General features: G+C 44.0%; 1 protein-coding gene and 1 long non-coding RNA gene across 3 annotated transcripts in view; one reads left to right on the forward strand and one right to left on the reverse strand.

Annotated features, from left to right (window-relative positions):
• Positions 1 to 4,154: 4,154 nt before the first annotated feature.
• LOC128351380 (uncharacterized) lies at positions 4,155 to 22,320 on the forward strand. Its single transcript, XR_008319742.1, has 4 exons — positions 4,155 to 4,238; positions 16,719 to 16,821; positions 17,033 to 17,111; positions 21,881 to 22,320. It is a non-coding gene; the product is annotated as an uncharacterized LOC128351380 (long non-coding RNA).
• PARG (poly(ADP-ribose) glycohydrolase) overlaps positions 8,183 to 23,479 on the reverse strand; it is a 137,222-nt gene continuing 121,925 nt past the window's right edge. For both annotated transcript variants that reach the window (XM_053310873.1, XM_053310872.1), the window contains 3 exons: positions 21,923 to 22,028; positions 12,313 to 12,441; positions 8,183 to 10,208 (listed from right to left, as the gene is read on the reverse strand). In XM_053310873.1, the coding sequence (XP_053166848.1) occupies positions 10,051 to 10,208; positions 12,313 to 12,441; positions 21,923 to 22,028 (393 nt within the window). In that variant the 3' untranslated portion in view covers positions 8,183 to 10,050. The remainder of the gene's footprint in view (positions 10,209 to 12,312; positions 12,442 to 21,922; positions 22,029 to 23,479) is intronic.

Raw genomic sequence — 23,479 nt, forward strand, 5'->3', positions numbered from 1 at the left:
GCCCATTAACCCAAGTTAGGAGTGCAAGCGTGTGCTCAACCCAGGCTAAACAATCATGTGACATTGGTGCTGCACGGTACCAACACAGGAGCAGGCTCCTGGCCACTGCCGGTGGGATATCCAAAATGCACAGAGCATTCATGCGGTGCATTATGGATTTCCGGGGGCTGGGACAGTGTCCTGGCCCCTGACCCTCCGCACTGCAGGGCACAACCAGTGACCGTCTGGGCACGTGATCCATGTGCCCAGCAAGGACTGACAGATCGTTTGTGGGGAAGGTAAATTTGAGCAGCCTTCCCCACCCCACCCGCACAGTAGCCCTTCCCATGCTGCATCTAATCTGCTTCAGAGGACACACACCCCTCTCTTCAGGCATGGATTTTCTGCGGCCATGGGGAAGAGGAAATGGGCAAGTTACCTGTGGGATTCATTCCCATGCATGATACAACCACACATAACGAGCCCATTCTCGTGACCATGTGGGGGTGGGCTGGAGGGGAGGCACACTCCTGACTCATGCCTCCCAGATGAACCAAACCCCTGGTTGGGTTAACTTATCCAACACCCAGATGACCAAGCTGCTTCACACTTCAGGAGGGAAGAAAACCCAAGCTGCATCACCCAGTATCCCACAATGCATCATGCAAGCACAGAGAGGCCATCTTCGTTACTGCAGCAGCTCAGCTCTGCCTGACCCTGAAAGCCCAGAACTCTGTGATAAACATGGTCACCGGCAACTAGAGTTGCATTTATTGCAGATCACACACATAGATAACCATAGAAGGTAGGCGGGGCTTGGTTGTCCTCCAACCTTACGTTTAACCTGGGTAGCAAATCTGGGCTATCCAGGTTTGGCACGGCTGGGTCAGGAGGGCTCCTGTTTCCCCAGAAAACCAGGGACCCCTGGTTTAACCCTTTCCTACCCAGGGGTCTCTGGCTGTGTGAGCAGCCTCAGTGTACAGTACTAGCTGGCCCAGCACAGAGCATCGGTGCACTAATTCTCCCTGCCTTTCCCACCCCACCACCGATCCAGCTTCTTGCACCACCTTCCCTCCATCCCAGGCACCCCTTGCCATCTGAGATGGCAGCAGAGGTGGCAAAACCGCCCTGAGCCATATTTGGAAGGGTGGTATATAAATCAAATCAAATAAATAAATACAAACCTTCGTGGCCTCCTACTGACTGATTCGGCCTCCTGCCCCACCGCCCCACCCCATGGCAGTGGAGAGGATGGGCAATGACGGGGTGCTAGTGGCCGAGACGGTGGTGAAAGCTCCTTCCATGGGCCCGCTTGCCGCTCAAATGACAGATTGGGGCATTTAGAGGCCACTTCAGGGATCTCTCAGAAAGCCCCGAAATGCAGGCCCATGGAAGGAACTTTTGCAGGCCCCTCCACTGCTGCAGAAAAAATTGGGATGCATGCCGAATCAGGAGGAAAAATGAAAAAGAAACCGTGCAAAGTGTGAAGACAAAGGGGCCATGAAAAAGATGCCAATAATTGCAGAAACACAAGTTGTGCTGTATTTAAAGATCCAGAGATCTATGTGGAAGAAATGAACAAGACACATGTATCCATTTATCAATCCTAAAGATGCTATATTAATAGTCTAGAGTAAATAGATAACAATAGCAATTATCTTGCAGATAGTATCTGCACATGCATATGACCAAAATATTGCATAAATCAAAAGTCATAACAAAGGGTAAATGCACATTCAAACCCAAACTTGTGGATATTGCAAAAAAAAAACACACCATGAATATGTGAAAAATATTGTTTTAGTCCATGTGGAGAATAAATCTTGTTGAGGGGGAAAAAAAGCTTACTAACTGCCAAGCCCCAGGGCTTGAAGATATATAGCCCGGCATCAATTAAGATGCTTCTAATCAGGTGAAGCCACCTACAATTGGGTCTCCAAAAGAAATAATGTGAACATTTAGGCACCAGCTGTACAGTATCACCACATTCATTAAGGATGCAGCTTTATCTTGCTTTTCAAATTGTTGACATATTATGCTGCTAAGGCTGCCGAAGCATCCTTAATGAATGTGGTGATACTGTACAGCTGGTGCCTAAATGTTCACATTATTTCTTTTGGAGACCCAATTGTAGGTGGCTTCACCTGATTAGGCAGGTGGCAGTTAGTAAGCTTTTTCCCCCTCAACAAGGTGTAGGAGGAAAGGTTGCCTCCATAAAGATCTGGTTGATTGGGCCATTATTGTTGTTCGAGCGCAGAGAGGAAGAAAAGTGGTATGTATTGGTTTGTGCATAAGGGGGAGGATATTATTCACATCATTACGGTTATCTATGTAAGTTGTTGGTCAGGAGATTTGCTAGTGCTTGTTTTATTGTTACAGAATGTCTCTGTTCTCTGATGAAGGATTATCTGAAGTGGGTTTAAGAATCCCGGGCTAACCTATAAGGACTCTTTCCAAGGACTCTTTTCATTCTGGCAAGACTTCATTTCTACAATTAGAAGAAGTTTCTGTCCTTTCTATTGAGATGCTATATTTTTCATATATGCATGTGCAGACACTACCTGCAATATCAGTGTCATTGCTACTCATTTGAGGAATTTTTCACTATTGGAAGACTTTCTTTCATTTATTTTTGATACAGATTTATTCTCTACATGGACTAGAACAATATTTTTCACATATTCATGTTGGTTTTTGCAATATCTACAAGTTTGGGTTTGAATGTGCATTTACCCTTTGTTATGACTTTTGATATATTCCTTGAGATGCAATATTTTGGTCATATGCATGTGCAGATACTATCTGCAAGATAATTGCTATTGTTATCTAGCTATTCTAGATAACTAATTGGTATTGTTATCTATTTACTCTAAACTATTAATATAGCATCTTTAGGATTGATAAATGGATACATGTGTCTTGTTCATTTCCTCCACATAGATCTCTGGATCTTTAAATGCAGCACAACTTGTGTTTCTGCAATTATTGGCATCTTTTTCATGGCCCCTTTGTCTCCACACTTTGCACAGTTTCTTTTTCATTTTTCCTCCTGGTTCCTCCACTGCTAGCACCACACCCTGTCATCACCATCTCCACTGCCATTACTGCCTCGGACAAAGGTTGTACATGTAAACCCCACCCCCGCATTTTCATTGGTCGTGGCTGTGGCAGGGCTTGCCACATACGACTTTAGTGTATTATATAGAGATAGTACTCCTCTGTATTTTACATAGAATTTTTTTTTAAAGCTCTGAATGATATTTGCTTCCATCCTCCTATTTTTACTTTTATTTAAGCCAGGTAGACATATGAGAAAATAGGATACACCTTAGAATAAACTGAGAATAGCAATAACTTTATTGGCAGGAGCTGTAGGATGGACAAACAAATCAACATGCAATCAACTTATGAAATGATCCCTGCTATCACCATGATGTGGCAATGACTGGATGCTACATAAATGTTCCGTTGCTTCCGAGCAATGCAGCATAGCTGAAATGACAGGCTGTACAGTGCACCATTTCCCCCACATTTTGTGTTTGCTTGGCGTACATTTTCAGGCTTTTGTGAATATGGGTTAAAGTTGTTATACTGATTTATCTCTCAAAAAGGGTAGGATGCATGAAGATTAATCACAGTGGCCTTAGTTAAGTTTATTTAGCATCACACAGCATGTTGGGTGGCACTGTCTACATCAGAAGGATGTGAGTGAAGTGGGAGGGAGATAACAGGAATTTGTAAGGGATAATGCACATGGGGATGAGGGCTCCAAAAGGCAGTGAATGGGGCAGATAACCTGAGGATAGTGAGATACAGAGCTTGGTTGAAATCAGTCTTGGGGATGGACTCTTGGCAAAAGACACACATGGGAATGGAAGGCAATGGCAAAGGAGACAGAAGAAATGAGAAACCTAATGATGCAGCACTGTGATAGGATGCAAGCTTCCAGGATTTTTTCCTAGCTCCTAGATTTCAGTATGAGTCCCATAACTGCATTCAGTTACATACTCAGTAAGTGGGGAAACAAGAATCATTGTCACTTTTACAGTTTTCAAGAAAATATACTTTAAAATTAGCCCAGCAACAGTGAAGACTGAAAATGTACTCCATTGGCTGATGTGATTATGACATCACTATCCAGAGCTTATGTGGGGCAGGTGTACTGCAAAAGGAGCTGCTGCTTCTGCTGGCTTTCCTCTGTTGTCTTCTTCTAACTTTGCTGCCAACAAACAATCCCCAAATCTTAGCACGCTATTAAGGTGAGCAAACTGCATGGCAGGGGAGTGGGGGCTTCTTCCAGCTAGTGTTGGTTTTCACTGATCAATCTGCAATCCCTTTTGCAGATGGCAGAAGGGATTGCTCTGATACTGCAGGCCGTTGGCATATGAGGAGGCTGCAGCTCTGATTTGGGTGGGATACTGGGGAGAAACTGAGGAACTCTCGCTTTCTCTACCACCATCTCTAGTGATCCTGGGATTAGGGGTGGAGTTGTGGGGAGCAGAAAGCAACAGCTTCTGTGCAAAGGGGCAATTACTAGGATAGACTGACAGGCCACGGAAGCTGTGTTTCCTAAATCTCTTCCATGTTCCTAAATGGTGGGGGGACCCAAGGTGGGAAGGGCAAAGAAGAGGAAGATAGGAAGAGAGCAGGAGAGGGGTGGCTAATGTTAGAAGAGAGCTTTACTCCCTATATCTCTCGTCTCTTGGTTAGGTATTTGCACCGGACACCATTATCAAAGTTTCAAACAAAGCTTTATTTCATTGCTAGAAAAAGCTTTTGGGTGTGGCTGCCCCCATTCTGGCAGGCCATCTCAAAGCAGACTATCCTTTCTCTGGGACAGGCAGAGACTTTCGAGAGGGGTAATGAAGGGACAACTTTCATAGACCAAAAGTGTGCAGTATCAAGACAGGATTTTCACAGCCTGCAAAAGAGACTACAGATTGATCAAACTAAAGCCAGCAGAATAATCAGCTCCTGTTGTGGTGTATCTGCTGCACAGAAGCACTGGATAGTGATGTCATAATCACATCAGCCAATGGGGGTGTGTGTTTTCCATCTCTCTCCAGGATTGCTGTTTTCAGCTAACTTTAAAGTACTTTTTAACGAAAACTGTAACAGCTAGAGCACCAATTCTTTTTCCCCCTATAGATGTTGTATGAGTAGCAGTTAACACACTGCACTTCAAACGTTCATGTGTCTGACAACTTGCATTGGATGACATCTTCACAAACTTTGTGTTTGAAGTGTCCCTAAAACTGTACCAGATTTGGTCCAAATTGGTTCCCACTTGCACTTCCAACCTTCATGTGTCAACCATCTTGGATTGGGGTGGATGACATCATTACAAATTACACCATTGAGGTGTCCCTATGTGTCACTCACTACAACTGTAGCAGATGTGGTTCAAATTGGTTTGACAGTCTACAAGTTAGCCCACTTGCGCCTCAAACATTTATGCGTCTGCTAATTTTAATTGGGCTGGATGACATCACCACGAACTACACCATGTGTCTTTCACTACAACTGTAGCAGTTGTGGTTCAGCTCGGTCAAGTGGTTCACAAGTTAGCCCACATGTGCCTCAAATGCACTGGGGTGGATGATATCACAACTGTACCCAATTTGGTTCATATTGATCCAGGCATTATGACGTTGGGGGGTGGGTGGGTGTGTGCACTCATGCCCGCATGCGCTGTCTCTCTCACACACACATGGAATGCCGAGTGATCTGATAAGCCTACTGGAAAGTAGAGATGTGAATGAACCGGTTTGGTGGTCAGGCTAACCTTTAAGGAGCAGGGAGGGTGCCCTTACCCCCACCCCACCGCATTTTCCCTGCCAGTGCTATCACCAAAATCGCTTGCCCTGGGTGGCAGTGTACCTCCTTGCCACATCGGGGGGGGGGGGCACCCTTCCTGCTCCTTAAAGCTGCTCCCTGCTGCCGAACCAGCCTGTACATCGGTTTGTGCACATCCCTACTGGAAAGTAGACAATAGTAAGTGCAACCATGAGTTGGGGCCACATTGCTATGGGAGAGTTGTTTTTAAATCCTGTGGAAAAGCCAGCATCACAGTGCTGGAGGACAAACAGCCTCCCCCCACCCCATCCTATGACTCCCCCCGCACCAGGGTTGTATGAGGCTGCAGCTAACACTATTGGTCTCTGTAATGCCATCACCTTTTCTCTGCTGCCACCAATTTAAAGATGAACTAGAACTTCTTTAACCAAATTTCCATCCAGTAGCTGGTTTGGACCTTGAGCATGGTTTAGAACTATAAACAGTATTTTTAAATAAGCAAAATTATTGTTTATCCGAAGGAGAATTTTAAGAATACCTATACAAGATATCCCACTTGCCTTCCAGATATGTTGATAAGGCTGCTGCTTCACTGAGAGGATCCTGTCATTTCTTCTGTTAATTTCCACCTGCCAATTTTCCCTTTTTATTCTTAGTTCTTGTCCTTTCCCCGATAACAGGAAGCTGGTCTGTAACTTCCTATATAATATAATCCTATATTGACCCTTTATCAGTAGGAATCCAGGTTCACTTTCACCCCAGAAAGCTCTTGGCAACTTTGCCTTGTGAATCATCACTCCCTTTAGCATTTCTCTGGGCTGCCATTTGGTGCCCAACTTTTCCCCTTCCCTTTTGGGGTTTTCCTTCCTTCTTTTAATCAGCTACTACAAATCAGCTTTCCTTGTTCATTGTCAGGCAACTGTACCCTCCAGCTGATAACTCCCAACTGTCACTTTTTATCTCTAACCTCATCAGCCCAGTTGAAGCGATTGGATAAGTTAAAGGAGGAGAACTGGTCTTGCTGTAGCAAGCATGACGTGTCCCCTTAGCTAAGCAGGGTCCACCCTGGCTGCATATGAATGGGAGACTAGAAGTGTGAGCACTCTAAGATATAGATGGAGCCATTCTGGGAAGAGCAGAAGGTTCCAAGTTCCATCACTGGCATCATCTCCAAGATAGGGCTGAGAGAGATTCCTGCCTGCAACCTTGGAGAAGCCGCTTTCTATGTTCCTAAGCCACACCCCTAGCAACAGTTACTAGATTAGACTTCTGCTTAACAATGTAACAGCTATGCACTTATAACCGCAACTAAACACAGATTCCTCACAGCCCCAAGTCATGGGGGAATGGGTAGCTGAAAGGTAGATAAAGGAGAGATTGCAGAGCAAGGCACCTAGTGTCAGCTGGTCTTGCACAAGATGGGAACACATTGCCTTGTAAGACCTGCACCAATTACTAGAGGCTGTTTAGAAACTGATAATGAGCTGGGGTGGAGGGCAAGCAGGCCCAATAAAGGAGGAGCTGTTAAGACCTGAGGGACTCCAGGGCTGAAAGAATGCAAATGGAGAGATGGGCATGACATGTAAGGGATCCACAAAGCCTTTCTCCTCATGTTGTCCCACCCCCCCATCTAAATTGTCCCCCTAGATCCATGTACAACATGTAGAGCAGTGGGATAACTTAGAGGCATCTTAAATTTGCCTCCATGAGGCAAAAAAGAAGCTTGAAGGGGCAATTCAGACTAGGAAAACAACACAAGAGTTTGAGGTTAACTTCCAGCCCTGTTCCAGATCAGGATCTCCTATGGCTGCATTCCCCATTTTAAAAGGGGGGGATCCCAAATCTTCTGTTATGTCTAATTTGACTTCCAAACCAAGGTCCTTCTAATGCAGCATTCTGTTTCCAACAATAACCAACCAGATGCCTTTAGGTGCTCAGAGTCTGCCATCTATTGTGCACTGAGTGTATACTTTGATTCTGTGGGAGCACAAAATGTAGTTGTGGGTGCAGATTTCAGCTAACACACACTCAGTTTACATTTTTTGAAAAAGTAAGTTTTGAAGATATTTTTGAAAATGTGTGGACAAAGCCTGGTAAAAACTCAGAAGCCAGCAAGGTGGGGGAAATAAGATCATTAGTGGTTGTTTTTGTGTTTTAGTGCCTTTGCCCCTCCCATTACTAAAAAACTAGAATTAATTATAGAAAATAAGAGAAAATATGCAGTTTTTCAGCATATCTACATTGCATAGTTCAGCTTTTCTAGGTGCAGAATCTGGACTCTTGGGATACAAAATTGTAATGATTTTCAGTGCTGTTTACATATTGCTCTGGCCTATGTGCATCATGGCAGACTCAAACCAGGTAAGTAGGTGACAGGTTAACAGCACTAAAAGAGAAATACAGAGAGAAATGTTCATTGGTTTTATTATTTTCCTTTACAAAAAAAAATCATGTAAACATAGCATACAGATTCCTCACGCTTTCATCAAAAATATAATAAATGCACAACCCGCAAGTTTAAAGAATTAATGATATACTCCAACCTTCTATAAATTATTATATACAGTCATGGGTGACCATAACTGCATGTCTCATCATTGAGGAATTTAGGTAAAGATTGGTCAAGAGAGAAAAGTACTCTACCACACTGCAGATTATAATGGCACATTCCCAACTAATGGAGGTTTGGCCCCTCAGCTCTTTCCATATTCAGAGTGCAGCACCAAGAAGTTCTCTCTTGCTAAAATAAGGGAGTACACCACATAGCTCAGAAGAAAGATACTGAACGGCTGTGAAAGAAATTAAGACAAAAGAGGAAATATTGAATTGACTTAGAATTACCCCCTTTGGCTTTGATGCAGCATCCTGGATAGTTCAGCTTTCTCTTTAATTAGGAGGCTGCTGGGAGAATAATGCTCTTATTAACCTCTTAACCCTGTCCTAGCTTGCTTTAAAGCTGGAGAAGTCCATACACCATCATGCTGCATTCAACATTAAGCAACAAGGTTGCCTTGCTGCTGCTTTCCCCACTAACCGCTCTAGAACAGCAACATTTGTACCATGTCACACTATGAACAATCTCTAGTGAAATATCTTGCCAACTAAACAGCAAGCAAACAATCGCTTGTATTTTCATTTGCTTCTTATTTTCAAAGCACTTTCCACAACCGACAAAATATATCAGGAAGTTTTCCTATGCCACACTGAATCAATCTGGAGTTGTGAAAGGGTACAACTGCAGCCCTGCACAACTGCCATTTGCTTCAATGGGGCTGGCCTTGATGTTTCTGCTCGATTGTCCAATTCTTTAACATTTCTCCTATCCTGATTCAAACGATATTGGCTGTGCTTACAAAGCATGCCTTAGAGGCCTTTGCATTATACAACGAAACCACAATAACACTGTTCTAGGTTTCACTGTACCTTAAATATACAGATGTATTTCTTCATCTGAATCCCAGTAGTATCACAATACAACTGCACCAAAGAACCTGCTACAATTTAAAACATTTGAACAATGCTATTAAACAATTTCATCAATATATGTCCCTTTTGCTATAAGTTTTTCTTTTCTTTTAAATGTCAGAGATAATATGAAAGGTCTTTTCTACCTTCTCTTAATTTCATCTTGGCTCTCTTTATAGCCGATCCATCATACTCCTCTTCTGTAGATCATGCTCTGTTGTCCCTCTTCCCAGCCAAAAGACAATATAATCTGCATACAGTACTTATGGTTATTTCTAGATATTGCCTATCTTACACCTTTCACTAACTTGGAACAGACAGGGTTTTTGTTTGAAAAGCTAAAATTAGAAGTCTAAGGGGCCACAGCAACCTTAGAAATGGAACTATATGTCCAATAGAACAGATAATACACAAGGCTTCCCTTCATAAATTATATGGCTGCAGGGTGCACTAAGCAAGCAGTTTATTCCTGATTATCTCTTTAAAAATGAAAAAGGATAGGCAGATATAAATCTGCTTTTTTCAAATAAAGAACATAGATCAAAAACTCAACCTTGAATTGGGCGGGGGGGCACTGCATTCACCAAATATTTTGTTCTATATGTGGTGGTTGGGGGTTTACATTCTACATCAGAAAGAAAATTTGTTTCTTTTCAAGACTGGTCTTCAGAAAATGCATAACATGAAACAAATGCAATATTTATATACACAGATATTAAATTAAGCTATTCCATATGTTACATCCAGCAATTTAATAGATATTCAACACAGAGAAGAGGAGGAAGGAGAGTCATCCTGCAGGTTTCTGTTCTAGTCATCAAAGCATAGTCCTCTCTCATCATCGGTGGAATCTGCATAGGATTCTACTGTACTGTATATGAAAGGGTAGAGTTTGATTTCTGGTCTTGGTGTAGAGCAACACCTGCATTCCTCATTGTAATATCTGAGCAACAGCCTGTAAACGTCCCCTTAAATGAAAAACACAAACACAAAAACCAGAAGTCAGCCATTTTGAAATAGAACTCCAACCAGGCTTAGAAGTAAATGGATACAAAAGGAGTCCTTTACATTTAACAACAAACGAGTTACATTTCACAAATGGAATTATACATTTATGCAAAACACCTCTCAGCACTTAATTTGTGAAGAGTGAGTTTATACTATCAATTATTTTCAGACTCTTATAAATATGTGCCACGTGACAAGAACTTATCTACAACCACTTGAAAAGGAACTACTGGATACTACATTTCTAAAGATGGAGGATATGTTCTTTCCTCCTTCTCTACTAGGTCTGACCACCACTATAATAGAGCCCTGAACAGAAACACTCTTTCCTATGGGTTGAGGAAACAACATAACATGTTGAAGGTCCTACTTGCTCCCTCTAATGGTGAATTTGCATGTTCAAGTGTTTTCCAGTTTGGAAGCAAATGGGCCACACAGAAATAAGGCTGTGGCTTCTACATACTCCCTAGGTATGTAGAAAAGTATTTTAGTTTGGAAATTCAAATAAAGGTGGGGGTACCCAACTGGGATCTGTCAGCTCCAGGATTCAGAGAGATGGTTATAGCGGCTGAACCTAGAGAAATTCAAAAATGCAAGATTAACTAACCCAGCTGATTGGAGATGGAAATTCTTGGTTCCCTTAGACCTTTTTTGCCCTTCCTTCAGGGCAGAAGTGAGAGCTGCCCATGGAAAACCATGGATAAATCTAGAATTTTAGTGTTGCTGTGATTAGGTAGCAGCACTTCTACCCCACTACAAAGGGAAGTCAGGAAAGAAAGGAGCTTGTATTCTAACATCTTATTTGTGGGGGGAATGTGATTTTAAAGAAATTTCTAAGCATTAAAAAAGCACAATTCAGCTGCATGCAAATCTATGGAGTACAAGGCTTCTGCATGCAACAGACTGATGGATTTGGACTTGAAGCAGGTCTGGAGGGCAACTGGGGAAGATTTTGGATGAGCAATTTCTGGATGGTGTGGATTTCCAACTTCAGCACCTCATCCCTGATCTGTAAGGTTAATAGTGTGGTAACCCCTCCACCCGCCTGTACTGGCACTGACATCTGCACAGCAATTAACACACACACACACACACACACACACTAACAAGAGCTTTCTTAATATCCAGGATTTGTTCATTGTGTTCTAAAGACCGCTCTTATTTTTGAAAAGTATCTAAAGGAATCTGCAAGTCAGCCGCCTATGCTAATCTAGCTATTGTAAGTCTGTGGTTGAATCATTGAATGTTGAGAGTGTTTGTCGAAAGAAGTTGGGTGGTGGGGAGGAAAATGGAGAGGGAAGAGGGAACTGACTTGCTTGTTCCTGAGACAGCTTACAGCAACTTGGAGATGAGTTTAAGGTTGGAAGTGGGGAGAGAAAATGCAACATGTGGCTATAGTGAAGTGTCATGAGGGGAAATGAAAACATGCCCCCCCCCAATCACATAACAATAAAACCCTGATGTTTAGGGCTCAAAGCTGAACCTTTTAGCACTATAAAAGGTGGTGACAGGTTTCAGGAAGATGGGAAAGAAAGCAGCACCTCCCACCCTGTAAGTCTCGGACAGCACTGCAAAGCTCCTGTTCTAGGCTCTCTGGAGTCCTGAACAAGAGCATTTGATTCCGGTAATATTAGAGCATTCATGTAACATTTTGTTGCAGTGTTATGACTTGTAGGACATATTGGCTGAATCTCAAAAGCCAAGCAAGTTACTGAATAATATTTCTGGTGGTCGGGGATGAGATTTCAGTGACTTCTATAGACCCTCCCCATCTTGAGCCAATGCAGAATAAATTGTGCAAAGTAAGAGAAATCATCCAGCTTTTGTGTTACTTTTACACAGAAGAGGTTTTCTTATAAAAAGTAGATGTAAGAGTGCACTATGAGGAAGATTTAAAAAAAAATCAACAATTTTTTCCTGGGATCTAATTAAAAACACCACAGCGTAGCTCTTTCTATGGCCAAGCTGTTTTCCTTGATTTAAGGCAGTACTACAGGGGTGACAATGATCCTTGCCTTGTTTATCATCACACATACTTCTAGAGAGGGGTGAGTTGATGCTTACCAACAGTTTGTCCTCTCTCGATTAGGAAAGTATGCATGTTGTAGATGTCTCTCATCAGTTCAGCATCTCCAAAGGTGAAATAGACAACATCTCGTCCAGCTTCAGCAGCAGCCAAGATTTGTATTAAGGCTGAGCAAATGAATATAAAGATACAAAAAAGTAACAGATGTATACAGAATGAGGGGGTTTACCGAAGATTCCATTTCTTACTTACAAAAGACGAATAGAAACTTCTTTACTTGTCCTATTACCTCACATATTCTGAACAGCAACTGAAGGTCAAAGTAATAAGATGACTCTGCTAAATTTACATTACACCATCTAGGCTACAAATAGGTATCCTGGACTCAATGCAGCCTGTTTTGTCCGCCCACCCCACCGCCGCCCCAAGACTGATGATCTAGATCGGGGGCACAACTCAAAATGACCCGGTGGGACAAAACCAACCATGACTTGGTGTGTGGGTCCGGGATCATTTTTAGGCCCTAAATTTAGGGCACTGACGATTAAGTTAAAATTTAATATTCAATAATTGGATTAAATCAAATTAAAATTTATTAAATTTTAATGACACCTGCTAACCCCTGCTAACTTGGCAAAGAGGCACCTTTTAACATGGTGATTCTCTATATTTAGCAGGGGAAGAGTAACTGGCCCTATTCACCCCCCAGCACAGGACCTCCAGTGACTGTTGCTGGTGTCAATCTTGTGTTTCTTTTTAGATTGTGAGCCCTTTGGGGACAGGGATCCATCTTACTCGGTGTCGAGTTCCACAGCTCCTTTTTGGCGCCTGCGCCCCACCCCACGTGACCACGTGGCTATTTAAGGCGGGAGGAAGTGCAGGCACCTCAGTTCCTTGGAGACCGCCGAAGCAGTCATATAGTTGGTAAGTTCTACTGTATAGGCCTACGGTCCACTGCAGAGGGAAGGTTCAGGAGGGTGTAATGGATATCAATGGATCCCTACCAGATCATCAGTTACAGGTGAGCAACCTGTTTATCTGGTACGTGATCCGTTGAATCCATTAGAATGGGTGTTTAGTTAGCTCCAAAAGGAGGGGGGAGCAGTGAGTTATTGTAACACCCTTTTAAGGACACCTCTCCCAAATTTCGCCTCCGCAGACCGCAGGTCAACAGTGTAGTGCTTCACAAATGGTTCTTCAGAAGACCAAGTAGCAGCCTTGCAAATATCTGGGAAGGATACCCCTGACAGAAAATCTGCAGAAATGCCATAAGCCCTAGTGGTTGACAGATTTTGGTGCTGGCACTCCTTGTATTGAGTAGGCTAGGCGAATGGTCTCTACCAGCCAATGTGATAGTCATTGTCTGGACAGTGGCTGTCCCATAGTACTACCCTTGTATGATACAAGTAACTTTTTTGTTTTTCGGAATGGTTTTGTTCTTGAGAGATAATAGAATAGTGCCCTGCGGATGTTAAAGAGTGTAGAGCCTTCCCCAAAGGCATGGACAGTGATCTGAAGAAGGTGGGTAGTACAATGTCCTGATTGACATGGAAGTCTGACACTACCTTGGGCACTAAGGTGAAGTCCGGGCGTAAGAGAACCTTGTCTGGGTGAAACCAAGCATAAGGCACGTCCATACGGAGAGCAGTCAGTTCACTCACTCTGTGAGCAGTGGTGATTGCTACCAAAAAAGCTGCTTTCAAGGAGACATGTTTAAGTGTTGCAGAGTGCATTGGTTCGAACGGTGACTCCATTAATGTGGTGAGGACCAGAGAAATGCTCCATGGTTCTATCGGCATGTGTATAGGAGGATAAAGATTCGTGAGGCCTCTCAAAAAACTCTTACAAGAAGGATGGGAGAACAACGTTGTCCCATCCCAGCCAGGGTGTTTAGCAGAGAGAGCTGCTAGGTGGACCCGTATAGACCCATTAGATAGTTCTGATGCCTTCAGGTTCGTCATATAGAGCAAGACCTCACGTATGCTGGCCTGTTTAGGATGGAAATCGTGTTCCTTAGCGTAGGACGTGAACCGTTTCCACTTGTTGGCATAGTTCCGTCTCGTAGAAGGTTTACACTCGTTCAGCAGGATCTTTTTTAGTAGTCGATCCGCCATGCTGTCAGTTGCAGTGTGAGAACTTCAGGATGTAGAACCCAACCGCCCTCTTGAATTAGTAAATCTGGGCAGTTTGGAAGCCTCTGGTAGGTGTGCAAAGTCAGTTTGAGCAAATGAGGAAACCATGCTTGGCATGGCCACCAAGGTGTGATAAGGGTGCACCTCACGCGGCTGCCCAGGAGTCAAGCTACTACTCTGTTCATGAGTGGTAAGGAGGGGGGTGACATGTAAGTGTGATGGAGCAAGCAATCCAGTTGGAACGCATCCCCCATTGAACACGGATTGTGTCCCGCTCTCAAGCAGAATAGCCTGCATTTTGCATTCTGTGCTGTAGTGTACAAGTAGACTTCCGGGTGACCCCATAGGTCGAAGATACTTTGGAGGTAACGGTCATTCAGTTCCTATTCGTGATGGTCCATGGAGAAAGAGCGGCTGAGACCATCTGCCAGTACATTGTCTGATCCCTTGATGTGGATTGCCACAGGGGTTATACTGTTCTTGATGCACCAATGCCAAATCTGGATGCTCAGTGCACAGAGCGATCTGGAGACAGTGCCCCCCTGCCTGTTGAGGTAGGCTATTGCAGTGGTGCTGTCCAATTGTAATTGAACCACTCGCCCTTGTAGCATTGGGAAAAAGGCCTTCATGGCTTGAAAAACAGCCAATAGCTCCAGAAAATTTATGTGGAGTTGGCATTGATTGTGGGTTCAGAGATCCTGAGTTGTGGCAGCATTGCAATGTCCACCCCCACCCCCCAGAGAGAGGCATCTGTCGTGACCCAAACCGACAGAGATTGCATCTGAAAGGGCACCCCTTTGAGTAGGTTGGTGTTTTGAGTCCGCCAGGAGAGAGAGAGTGAAGGATCTGCACTGGTACTAGTAGACACTTCCTGGGGCTGTCCCTGAGTAGATTGAAGGACGACAGGAACCACAACTGCAGTTTTCTCATTTTCAAGCGCGTGTAGCGCACAGTTGATTTGCAAGAGGCCATCAGCCCTAGTAGACGTTGGATGTGGCACGCTGTTCGAGACGGTGCGGTTTGAAATTCTTGAACTAACAATGCAATGGTCTGAGAGCAATCTTCTGGTAGAAACTCCCTCCCCAGTGTGGCATTGAGTACTGCTCCAATGTATGATATGCTCAATACTGGTATCAGGTTGTATTTATTCCAGTTGACCTGTATCCCGAGGTCCTGGAGAAGCTGCAACATGTACTTTATATGCGAAAGTAACTCTTCTTTGTCTCTGGATGATAGAACCTAATCGTCCAGATAAGGATACAGTTTCAGCCCCTTCGTTCTCAAGTGGGCTACCACCACCGCCATGCATTTGGTAAACAGACGGGGGCAGTGCAGAGTCTGAACGGCAGAACCTGGTATTGGTAAAGTGAGGTCCCCACGGTGAACTGTAGATACTTCTAAAAGGAAGGCCGTATTCCTATGTGAAAGTATGCATCCTTTAAGTCTAACGCCACAAACCACCTCTCTTGGTGGAGAAGAAGTAGGATGTCCTGTAACATCGTCATTCGATACTTTTTCACACAAATGAACTTGTTTAGATGTCTTAAGTCCATGATCGGCCAAATCCCACCATCCCTCTTTGGTATCTGAAAATAATGGGAGTAAAAGCCCTCTCATCGATTTGCCCATTGCACTGGCACTATTGCTTTCATGTGCATGAGTTCTTGGACTTCCTGGAGCAAGGCTGGTGTTGCTTTTGTGAAGCGTATGCCCCTGACGGGTCTTGAACTCTTTCAAGAACTCTATCAAAATCTATTCAAGACGGCCGGGTCTTGAACTCTATCGCGTAGCCAGATGCGATGATCTTCAAGACCCACTGATCTGATGTTACGTTGCGCCATGCTTTCGCATGACTTGCCAACCTGATGGTGTTGGTGGCTAGTGGGGCTGGCTGCGAGATGTTGTAGGCCGGAACTAAGTCCTCCCTGATGTTCTGGGAGTGAAAGCAAAGTGGGGTTCCAAGTAATTGCAATGGGCTGTTCTGCATTTCAAAGCCACTGCTTGTTTCACTCCATCTGTTTGTTGCGTTGGTTTGAGGAAAATCTCCCCTTCTGTTGTGTTGTCCGTTTGCGGAAGGGTTGATAAGACTTACGGAAGTCCCTCTGGTCTTGTTGTCGATATGTGGATCTGGGCTGGTAAGAAGGACGCTGTTTATTACCGTAGGATGCGGCCTTTGATGTAGCAGACGTAAAGGTTTTAGCAGTGAATTTAGACTTTTTCATCTTTTCCATGGTAGCGTCTGTCTCCTCTGAAAATAGCCCTTTTCCATCAAATGGGAGTCCTTCAATTTTATCTTTCATGTCTTGCTGTAGGGCCGCTGACCACAACCAGGCATGACGACGTAAAGTGATGGCCGTAGTGATGCAACAGGACTCTGATTCTGCCAAGTGCTTCGCCGTGCTTAACTGCTGACCAGTAAGATCACCTGCTTGTTGTAATGTTTTACGGAATCGAAGCTTTAGCTTTTCCGGGGATAATGTATCTAGGTCCTTCTCCAGAGCTTCCCAAATGCAGTAACTATATTTAGCCATGCAGGCTGAGTAATTGGCTACTTTGACTGATAGACAAGATGTGGAATATAATTTTCTGCCCATCACATCAAGTTTCCTGCCTTCACTGTCTGCAGGGGTAGTATGTCTCCTTCCCGACTTGGAGGTGGTAGCACAATCAATAACCAATGAGTTTGGGACAGGATGTTTAAACAGGTAAGTATTGTCCTGTTCCTGCACTCTATAAAGACCCTCAAGTCTTTCTGAAGTAGGTGTAGAAGTATGTGGTACTTGCTATGCGCATTGCGCTGCACTGGAGATGGTGGGCAACAGGGGAAGCATGATTGGTTGTGCGGATTGAGACTGCTGCATGAAGTTGTAAACTGGGTCATCTATAGTTTTGAGTTGGGAGGTAAGATCCAGTCCCAAAGCATTTGCCATCCGTTTCATGTGGGGGTGATAGGCTTTTAACTCTTCTGTCGGTGAAACGTGGGTAGTTGTAGCTACATCCAGCGACAGATCCAATTCCAATGTTTCAGCATCCGATTCAAAATCAGAAGACCCATGGTGGCTATCCTCTGAATCAGGATCTGAAGAAGTATGGCGTGATGGTACTTTCGGAGATGCCACTTGAGGGGGAGTAGGCACAGATAAATGATCGGTCTGCATCGCTGTCGTGGTGAAGTGCCTTGAAGTTGTTTGAGTCTGCACAGATGCCCTATGAATCTGTGTCTGTGTGCAAATGTTGGCAAAGACCTTCGGAGGAGATGGAGCATCCCTCGCGGGAACAGCGTGGATGGAAAGCGTAGTGGGGGTACCCGGCAGACCTCGAATAGATGCAATTTATGACCTCCATGCGTGGTCTTCCTGGAAGTCATAAGCAGTCCCCGGTGAGGTGGCACCTGGCAAAGCCGTTTCCCTTCACAGGGAAACCGGGTGGCTGAAGCTGCAAATGTGTCAAGGTGTGGTGGTGAGCTGGGCGGCGGTTAGCATCCGTGGAGCAGTATTGGCAGCATCATCCTCTGAATGCGGGAACCTATGAAAAGTTGAAGGGGTATTTACTGTTGAATCCAACATCCTTAGAAGGGGATCCAATGGAGGAGCCCCAGTCTCCTCACTATTAGCTCCCTCCAGTGTAAAAGTCATAGGAGCACGGAAACTTGGTGTCACTGTGGTAATGTTAGTTGGAGTGTTCAACAAGGAGGATTGATTGTCATCCTTCGATGTTGAGGGGGAACGGATAGGAGTCGGTGTAGGCACTAGATCTCTAGTGGTCGGTATCAAGACTGTCAATGTTGCTTGTCGTTCTGTCAGAACTCCCTTTAATGTCGACATCGACACCGTCGATGTCGATTGTGATGCTTGCATCGATGTCGAAGCTCCCTTCAGTGTCTCCATGGACATCGATACAGTCGATGCCGAGTGTGATGCCTGCATCGGCGTCGAAGTTGTCGCTGTCTGCATGTTTGATGTCAAAGCGCTTCTCTCCAGCACAGTTGTCGACACTGAACGGTGTGCCGGAGTTGATGGCTTTTGAGTTGGCTTTTCGGGCAGCGGTGATTTCGATGCTGAGACGAAGACGATGTCCTGTGCCGATCTCGGCGATGGGGTCGATTCCGACTGAGTCCGCGCCCGTGTTTTTTTGGCGGGTAGCTGCCATCTGCCAGTAGCTGCCATCTTTCCACCTGGCCTCTTCGAGGTCTTAGGGGCCTTCATGGGGGGGCGTCGAAGTTTTAGACAGGGCCGAACCCAGGTCCTTCGAGCCATGCACCTGAGGAGATTTTGAGGAAGGCGCTGCCAAAACAACTTCATAAACTGAGGCCCGTAAACAGAATTCCCGATTTCTTCTAGTTTGTTTAGAGAAAGACTGACAAATCTCACAGGCCGAAGTAACGTAGGCCTCACCCTTAGGAAAGGAGAGCTAGTCTTGTGGTAGCAAGCATGACTTGTCCCCTAACTAAGCAAGGTCTGCCCTGGTTGCATATGAATGGGAGACTTGATGTGTGAGCACTGCAAGATATTCTCCTCAGGGGATGAAGCCACTCTGGGAAGAGCAGAAGGTTTCAAGTTCCCTCCCTGGGTTCTCCAAGATAGGGCTGAGAGAGATTCCTGCCTGCAACCTTGGAGAAGCCGCTGCCAGTCTGTGAAGACAATACTGAGCTAGATAGACCTATGGTCTGACTCAGTATATGGCAGTTTCCTATGTTTCCAGACACAGCAAACACCAGTTGTGACGGTCTTGTGAGGGCAATTCTGCGTTGCATTTAGTGCAGCGTTTAAAGGTTTTCTTCCCTTTTGGGGCATCCATAGTACTCACTGACCGAGGTCAATACAGCCAGGAAATCAGTCCGATCGTTCGTCAAGTTGAGGAGAAATTAACAGAGGCAGAAACAGGAACAGTCCAAGTCAAAACCTAAAGCAGATAATCCAAATCAGCAGCCAAAGAATAGTCAGTAAACAGTCCGTAGTCAGAATTAGCAGAAGTAGAAATTAGCCAAGAAACCAACACGAAGGAGCCGCAGAAACCAAGTGATCTCTATGGCGGTTGCAAAGGAACTGAGGTGCCTGCGCTTCCTCCCACCTTAAATAGCCACGTGGTCACGTGGGGCTGGGCGCAGGCACCAAAAAGGAGCTGTGGAACTCGACACCGAGAGGCTTCCGCACAGACGCAGAACCCATTCTAATGGATTCAACAGATCAAGTTAAAATAATCAACATAGCAATACCAGGGGATAGCAGAATAGAAGAAAAAGAAATAGGGGGGAAAAACACAAAAATCTACAAATTGAAATTGAAAGGCTGTGGCAGAAGAAGACCAAAATAATCCCAGTAGTAATTGGCGCCCTGGGTGCAGTTCCAAAAGACCTTGACGAGCACCTCAACACCATAGGGGCCACAGAAATCACCATCAGCCAATTACAAAAAGCAGCTTTACTGGGAACAGCCTATATTCTGCGACAATATCTATAATAATAACAACGATATTGATAATAAAATTCAGCCATCCCAGGTCCATGAGAAGGACTCGATGTCTGGTTAAACAAACCAGTCAATAACACCTGTCTGACTGTGTAAACAAGAAATAATAATAATAATAATAATAATAATAAAGCTTTCCATAATCTCAGTGTTATTTTTTTACTCCCTACTAAACCATCTACTTCTGATATATACATTCTGTCCTTGACATTACCTTGCCCTCTTATTTCTCTAGCTCCATGGAAGTACTTATGAAAATCAAAAGGTCATATTGCACATTTTAATTACATAGGATTTCATATGTTACAGCTGGAGAATGTATGAAATAAAAGGTGGGCAAGAGGCAGCTATTGTGTTTTCCACTTCTGGACATTTTCCCATAGTGTGAAGGCTGATCGTCCCATTGCCAATTCTTATTAGTGAATGTTACTAATTATTACTACTACCACAAATATGTATATACCACTTTTCAACAACAAAAACAGTTCTCAAAACAGTTACATAGGGAAAGAAATAAAATGGCTCCTTATCCCCAAAGAACTCAGTCTAAAAAGAAACAAAAAGGTAGACACCAGCAACAACCACTGAAGGTTGAAGAGGGACAATTGTTTTCTCCCTGCTAAATATGAGAGTCACCACTTTAAAAAGGGGTCTCTGAACCCATAGCAGGGTTAATCTGCTTTCTAATTACCATGAAGAAAAAAGTTACAGCCTTTAGTAATTGAGTGACTTTTATACGGTATTTTATTTGTTGGTCCAGACATCCATTGCTCTGTCTGGAGAAAGATTCCATTTAAATTTGCTGATTTATGAAAATACCAAAATGTTTCATCAAGGGGCTCTTGGAAACCCAAACTAAGAGCCCTCATGATGAATCAGGGCAATCTCTATTATGGGCTGATGGTTTAATCACAACGTTAAAGCAGCCTTTAATATTGGTAGAGCTTCAGTGATTCAGGCTCTCTTAAAGCAACTACTTAACTAAGCAGTACTGGAGTCAGAGAGACTTTTAGTAGAATTCAGCAGCACTGGTGATGAGCAGCATGATAACCCCTGTCAAAAAGGGAACAATGGGCATGAATACCAGTGGGTGTGGTCATTCATTTTTTTTAAATGAAAACCACTTGGGGAAGTTTGCCTGAAAAGTTCACCTGACAAGTTTTGGGTGGTATAGAAATATTCTAAATAAGTTGTTTTTAAAAATAAAGCCATCTATAAATGCTATCTATAAATAAATAAAATGCCATTGTGACAGAAATTGCACTTGAGCGGACGGTGAAGCTCAAATTTGTGAGCATTGAGGAATGGGTAGCGTGCAGTTAGGAATGCTTGAGGCGATTACATGGATAAACCCTAAATGTGCAGACACCAACATTTTGTTCATGATTCTCTACTTTTGATCAGGACTTCTGAATAACTAAACATTCTCATATAATCATAATGAAACAACTATGGTACATAGGAACCTGCCATATACTGAGTCAGACCATTGGTCTATCTAGCTCAGTATTGTCTTCACAGACTGGCAGCAGCTTCTCCAAGGTTGCAGGCAGGAATCTCTCTCAGTCCTATCTTGGAGAAGCCAGAGAGGGAACTTGAAACCTTCTGCTCTTCCCAGAGCGGCTTCATCCCCTGAGGGGAATATCTTGCAGTGCTCACACTTCTAGTCTCCCATTCATATGCAACCAGGGCAGACCCTGCTTAGTTAGGGGACAAGTCATGCTTGCTACCACAAGACCAGCTCTCCTCTCCGAAAGCTGGTCTGGTTCATGCAGCAGCCTGTAGCTGAGAATCCACATCTACCAGAGGCATTCCACCCTCCAGCAGTCCCTCACCTTTTCTCACACTGAATAAGGAGATTGCTCTGCCATTTCCTCCACTTGTTTACAGTGCTCCCAGCTGAACTTGCCAGCAGTTAGAAGAGTAGAGCAAAGCAACAAATGGCAGGCAGAAAGAACAGGCAAGGAAAACTAATGATGGACAAGCTGCTGATTTTTCTTCTCTAGTTACAGTGGAACAAGGGAACCATTGAGAAGAACAACAGTTACCTTTCAATCTTGAATCCCCTCCAAAAGCACCGCATCCCCAGTTTCCTGTGGCTACTGCTGAGAGGTGATGTGGTGGGACACCAGGTCGAGAGAAACCACAATAAGCCTGTTGACAGAAAAGCAGCTCACAGCACTGTGCCGTTTTGACCTCTCTTCAGGCATATGTGCACATTTTAATGAACTTTAACCAATGGAATTATACCAACAATAGCACATGGCAATGAAAACCTTATTTTAATACTTCTGCATCACACGGGCATGTTCTTTATGCACACAGGTGCTACAGATTGCCCCTACTTGTCACCTAAACCAGGGGTTCCAAACCTGTGGTGTTCCAGATGTTGCTGAACTACAACTCCCATCAACCCTAGCTACAATTTATTATAGCTAGGGATGATGGAAACTGTAGTTCAGCAATGTCTGGAATACCACAGGTTGGGAACCTCTGATTTAAAAACTACCCAATCTTTCCCCCAACCCCGGTCCATTTCCACAGCCCCTCAATTTTTCCTTTTGCCACCCTAGTCCTTGCCAGGGTTCCAAAACCCTGGACCCCAAAGGGTTCCAAAATTATTCTAACATTTTAATCTTAGCAGTAGGAAGGTTACATATAACCAGCCTAACACAAATACAATCCATTTGGTTTACACTTCATTAGGGTGGCATGTGGGGTGAGGAGGATTACTTTCTCTTCTGCTTCACTAGGTATTGTAGTCCTCAGCCTTTTACTCCAGAACTGTTCTGGGGACAGCAAAACTACATAGGGTATGAACATCACTTTTTAACAGCAGTAAATCCTATCATTTGAGAAATGTAATAGAAAAGTAATTTCACTTGAGCCCAATACAGAAAGCAAACATACAACAGAAACACACACATTTTCTCATCAGTAAGTTAAAAGCAAAGGGGCATTTTAGTGAATTCTCCTCTGAGCTTTTGCAAAAGTTATATTAAAATTGTGTGTGTGTGTGTGTGTGTAATCACATTGTCTGGGATGGATTTATAGACCCGTTTCTTTTCATTGCCATGTGAGCTGTACATTCAGACAGATATTCATTCTAATTTGGCTGTCCACTATTAGTCATACTTGGCAGTGGAGAGTTTATCCAGACTCCACAAATTATACCTATTCCATTAGACATATGTGGCTCAAAAAATTCATGTATGTTTGATATGAGGCCTCAAAGCAAGTTTATGAGAAATGATGGCATCCAGCAAGACTGTGCATCAGCGGTGGGGAAAATAAGCTTCACTTGGAGAGAGTCCCAGAGCTTCATTAACATATATCATCTTGACTCCGACTGTTTATTTTTAGGGGGTATATTCCTGAAAGAAGGCTTTGGAGGAAACATAAAGCATCTCATCACCCTGCCTGAAGCAGTCAGAAGCACAAGGCAGGCTACCTTCATAACCGAGAGGCTTCCTTGGCATTCTTCTATAAAGAGGGCCACCCAAGAGGCTCACTTCCCCCATCACCACACAAGGGTTATGGGAGCAGAGGTAGTCTCAGGGATTAGAACTGGTGGGCGGAGCTCACTCACCCAGGTGTGCTTTGTG

The sequence above is a fragment of the Hemicordylus capensis genome, chromosome 3 (genome assembly GCF_027244095.1).
Source record: "Hemicordylus capensis ecotype Gifberg chromosome 3, rHemCap1.1.pri, whole genome shotgun sequence".
Classification (NCBI taxonomy): Eukaryota; Metazoa; Chordata; class Lepidosauria; order Squamata; family Cordylidae; genus Hemicordylus; species Hemicordylus capensis.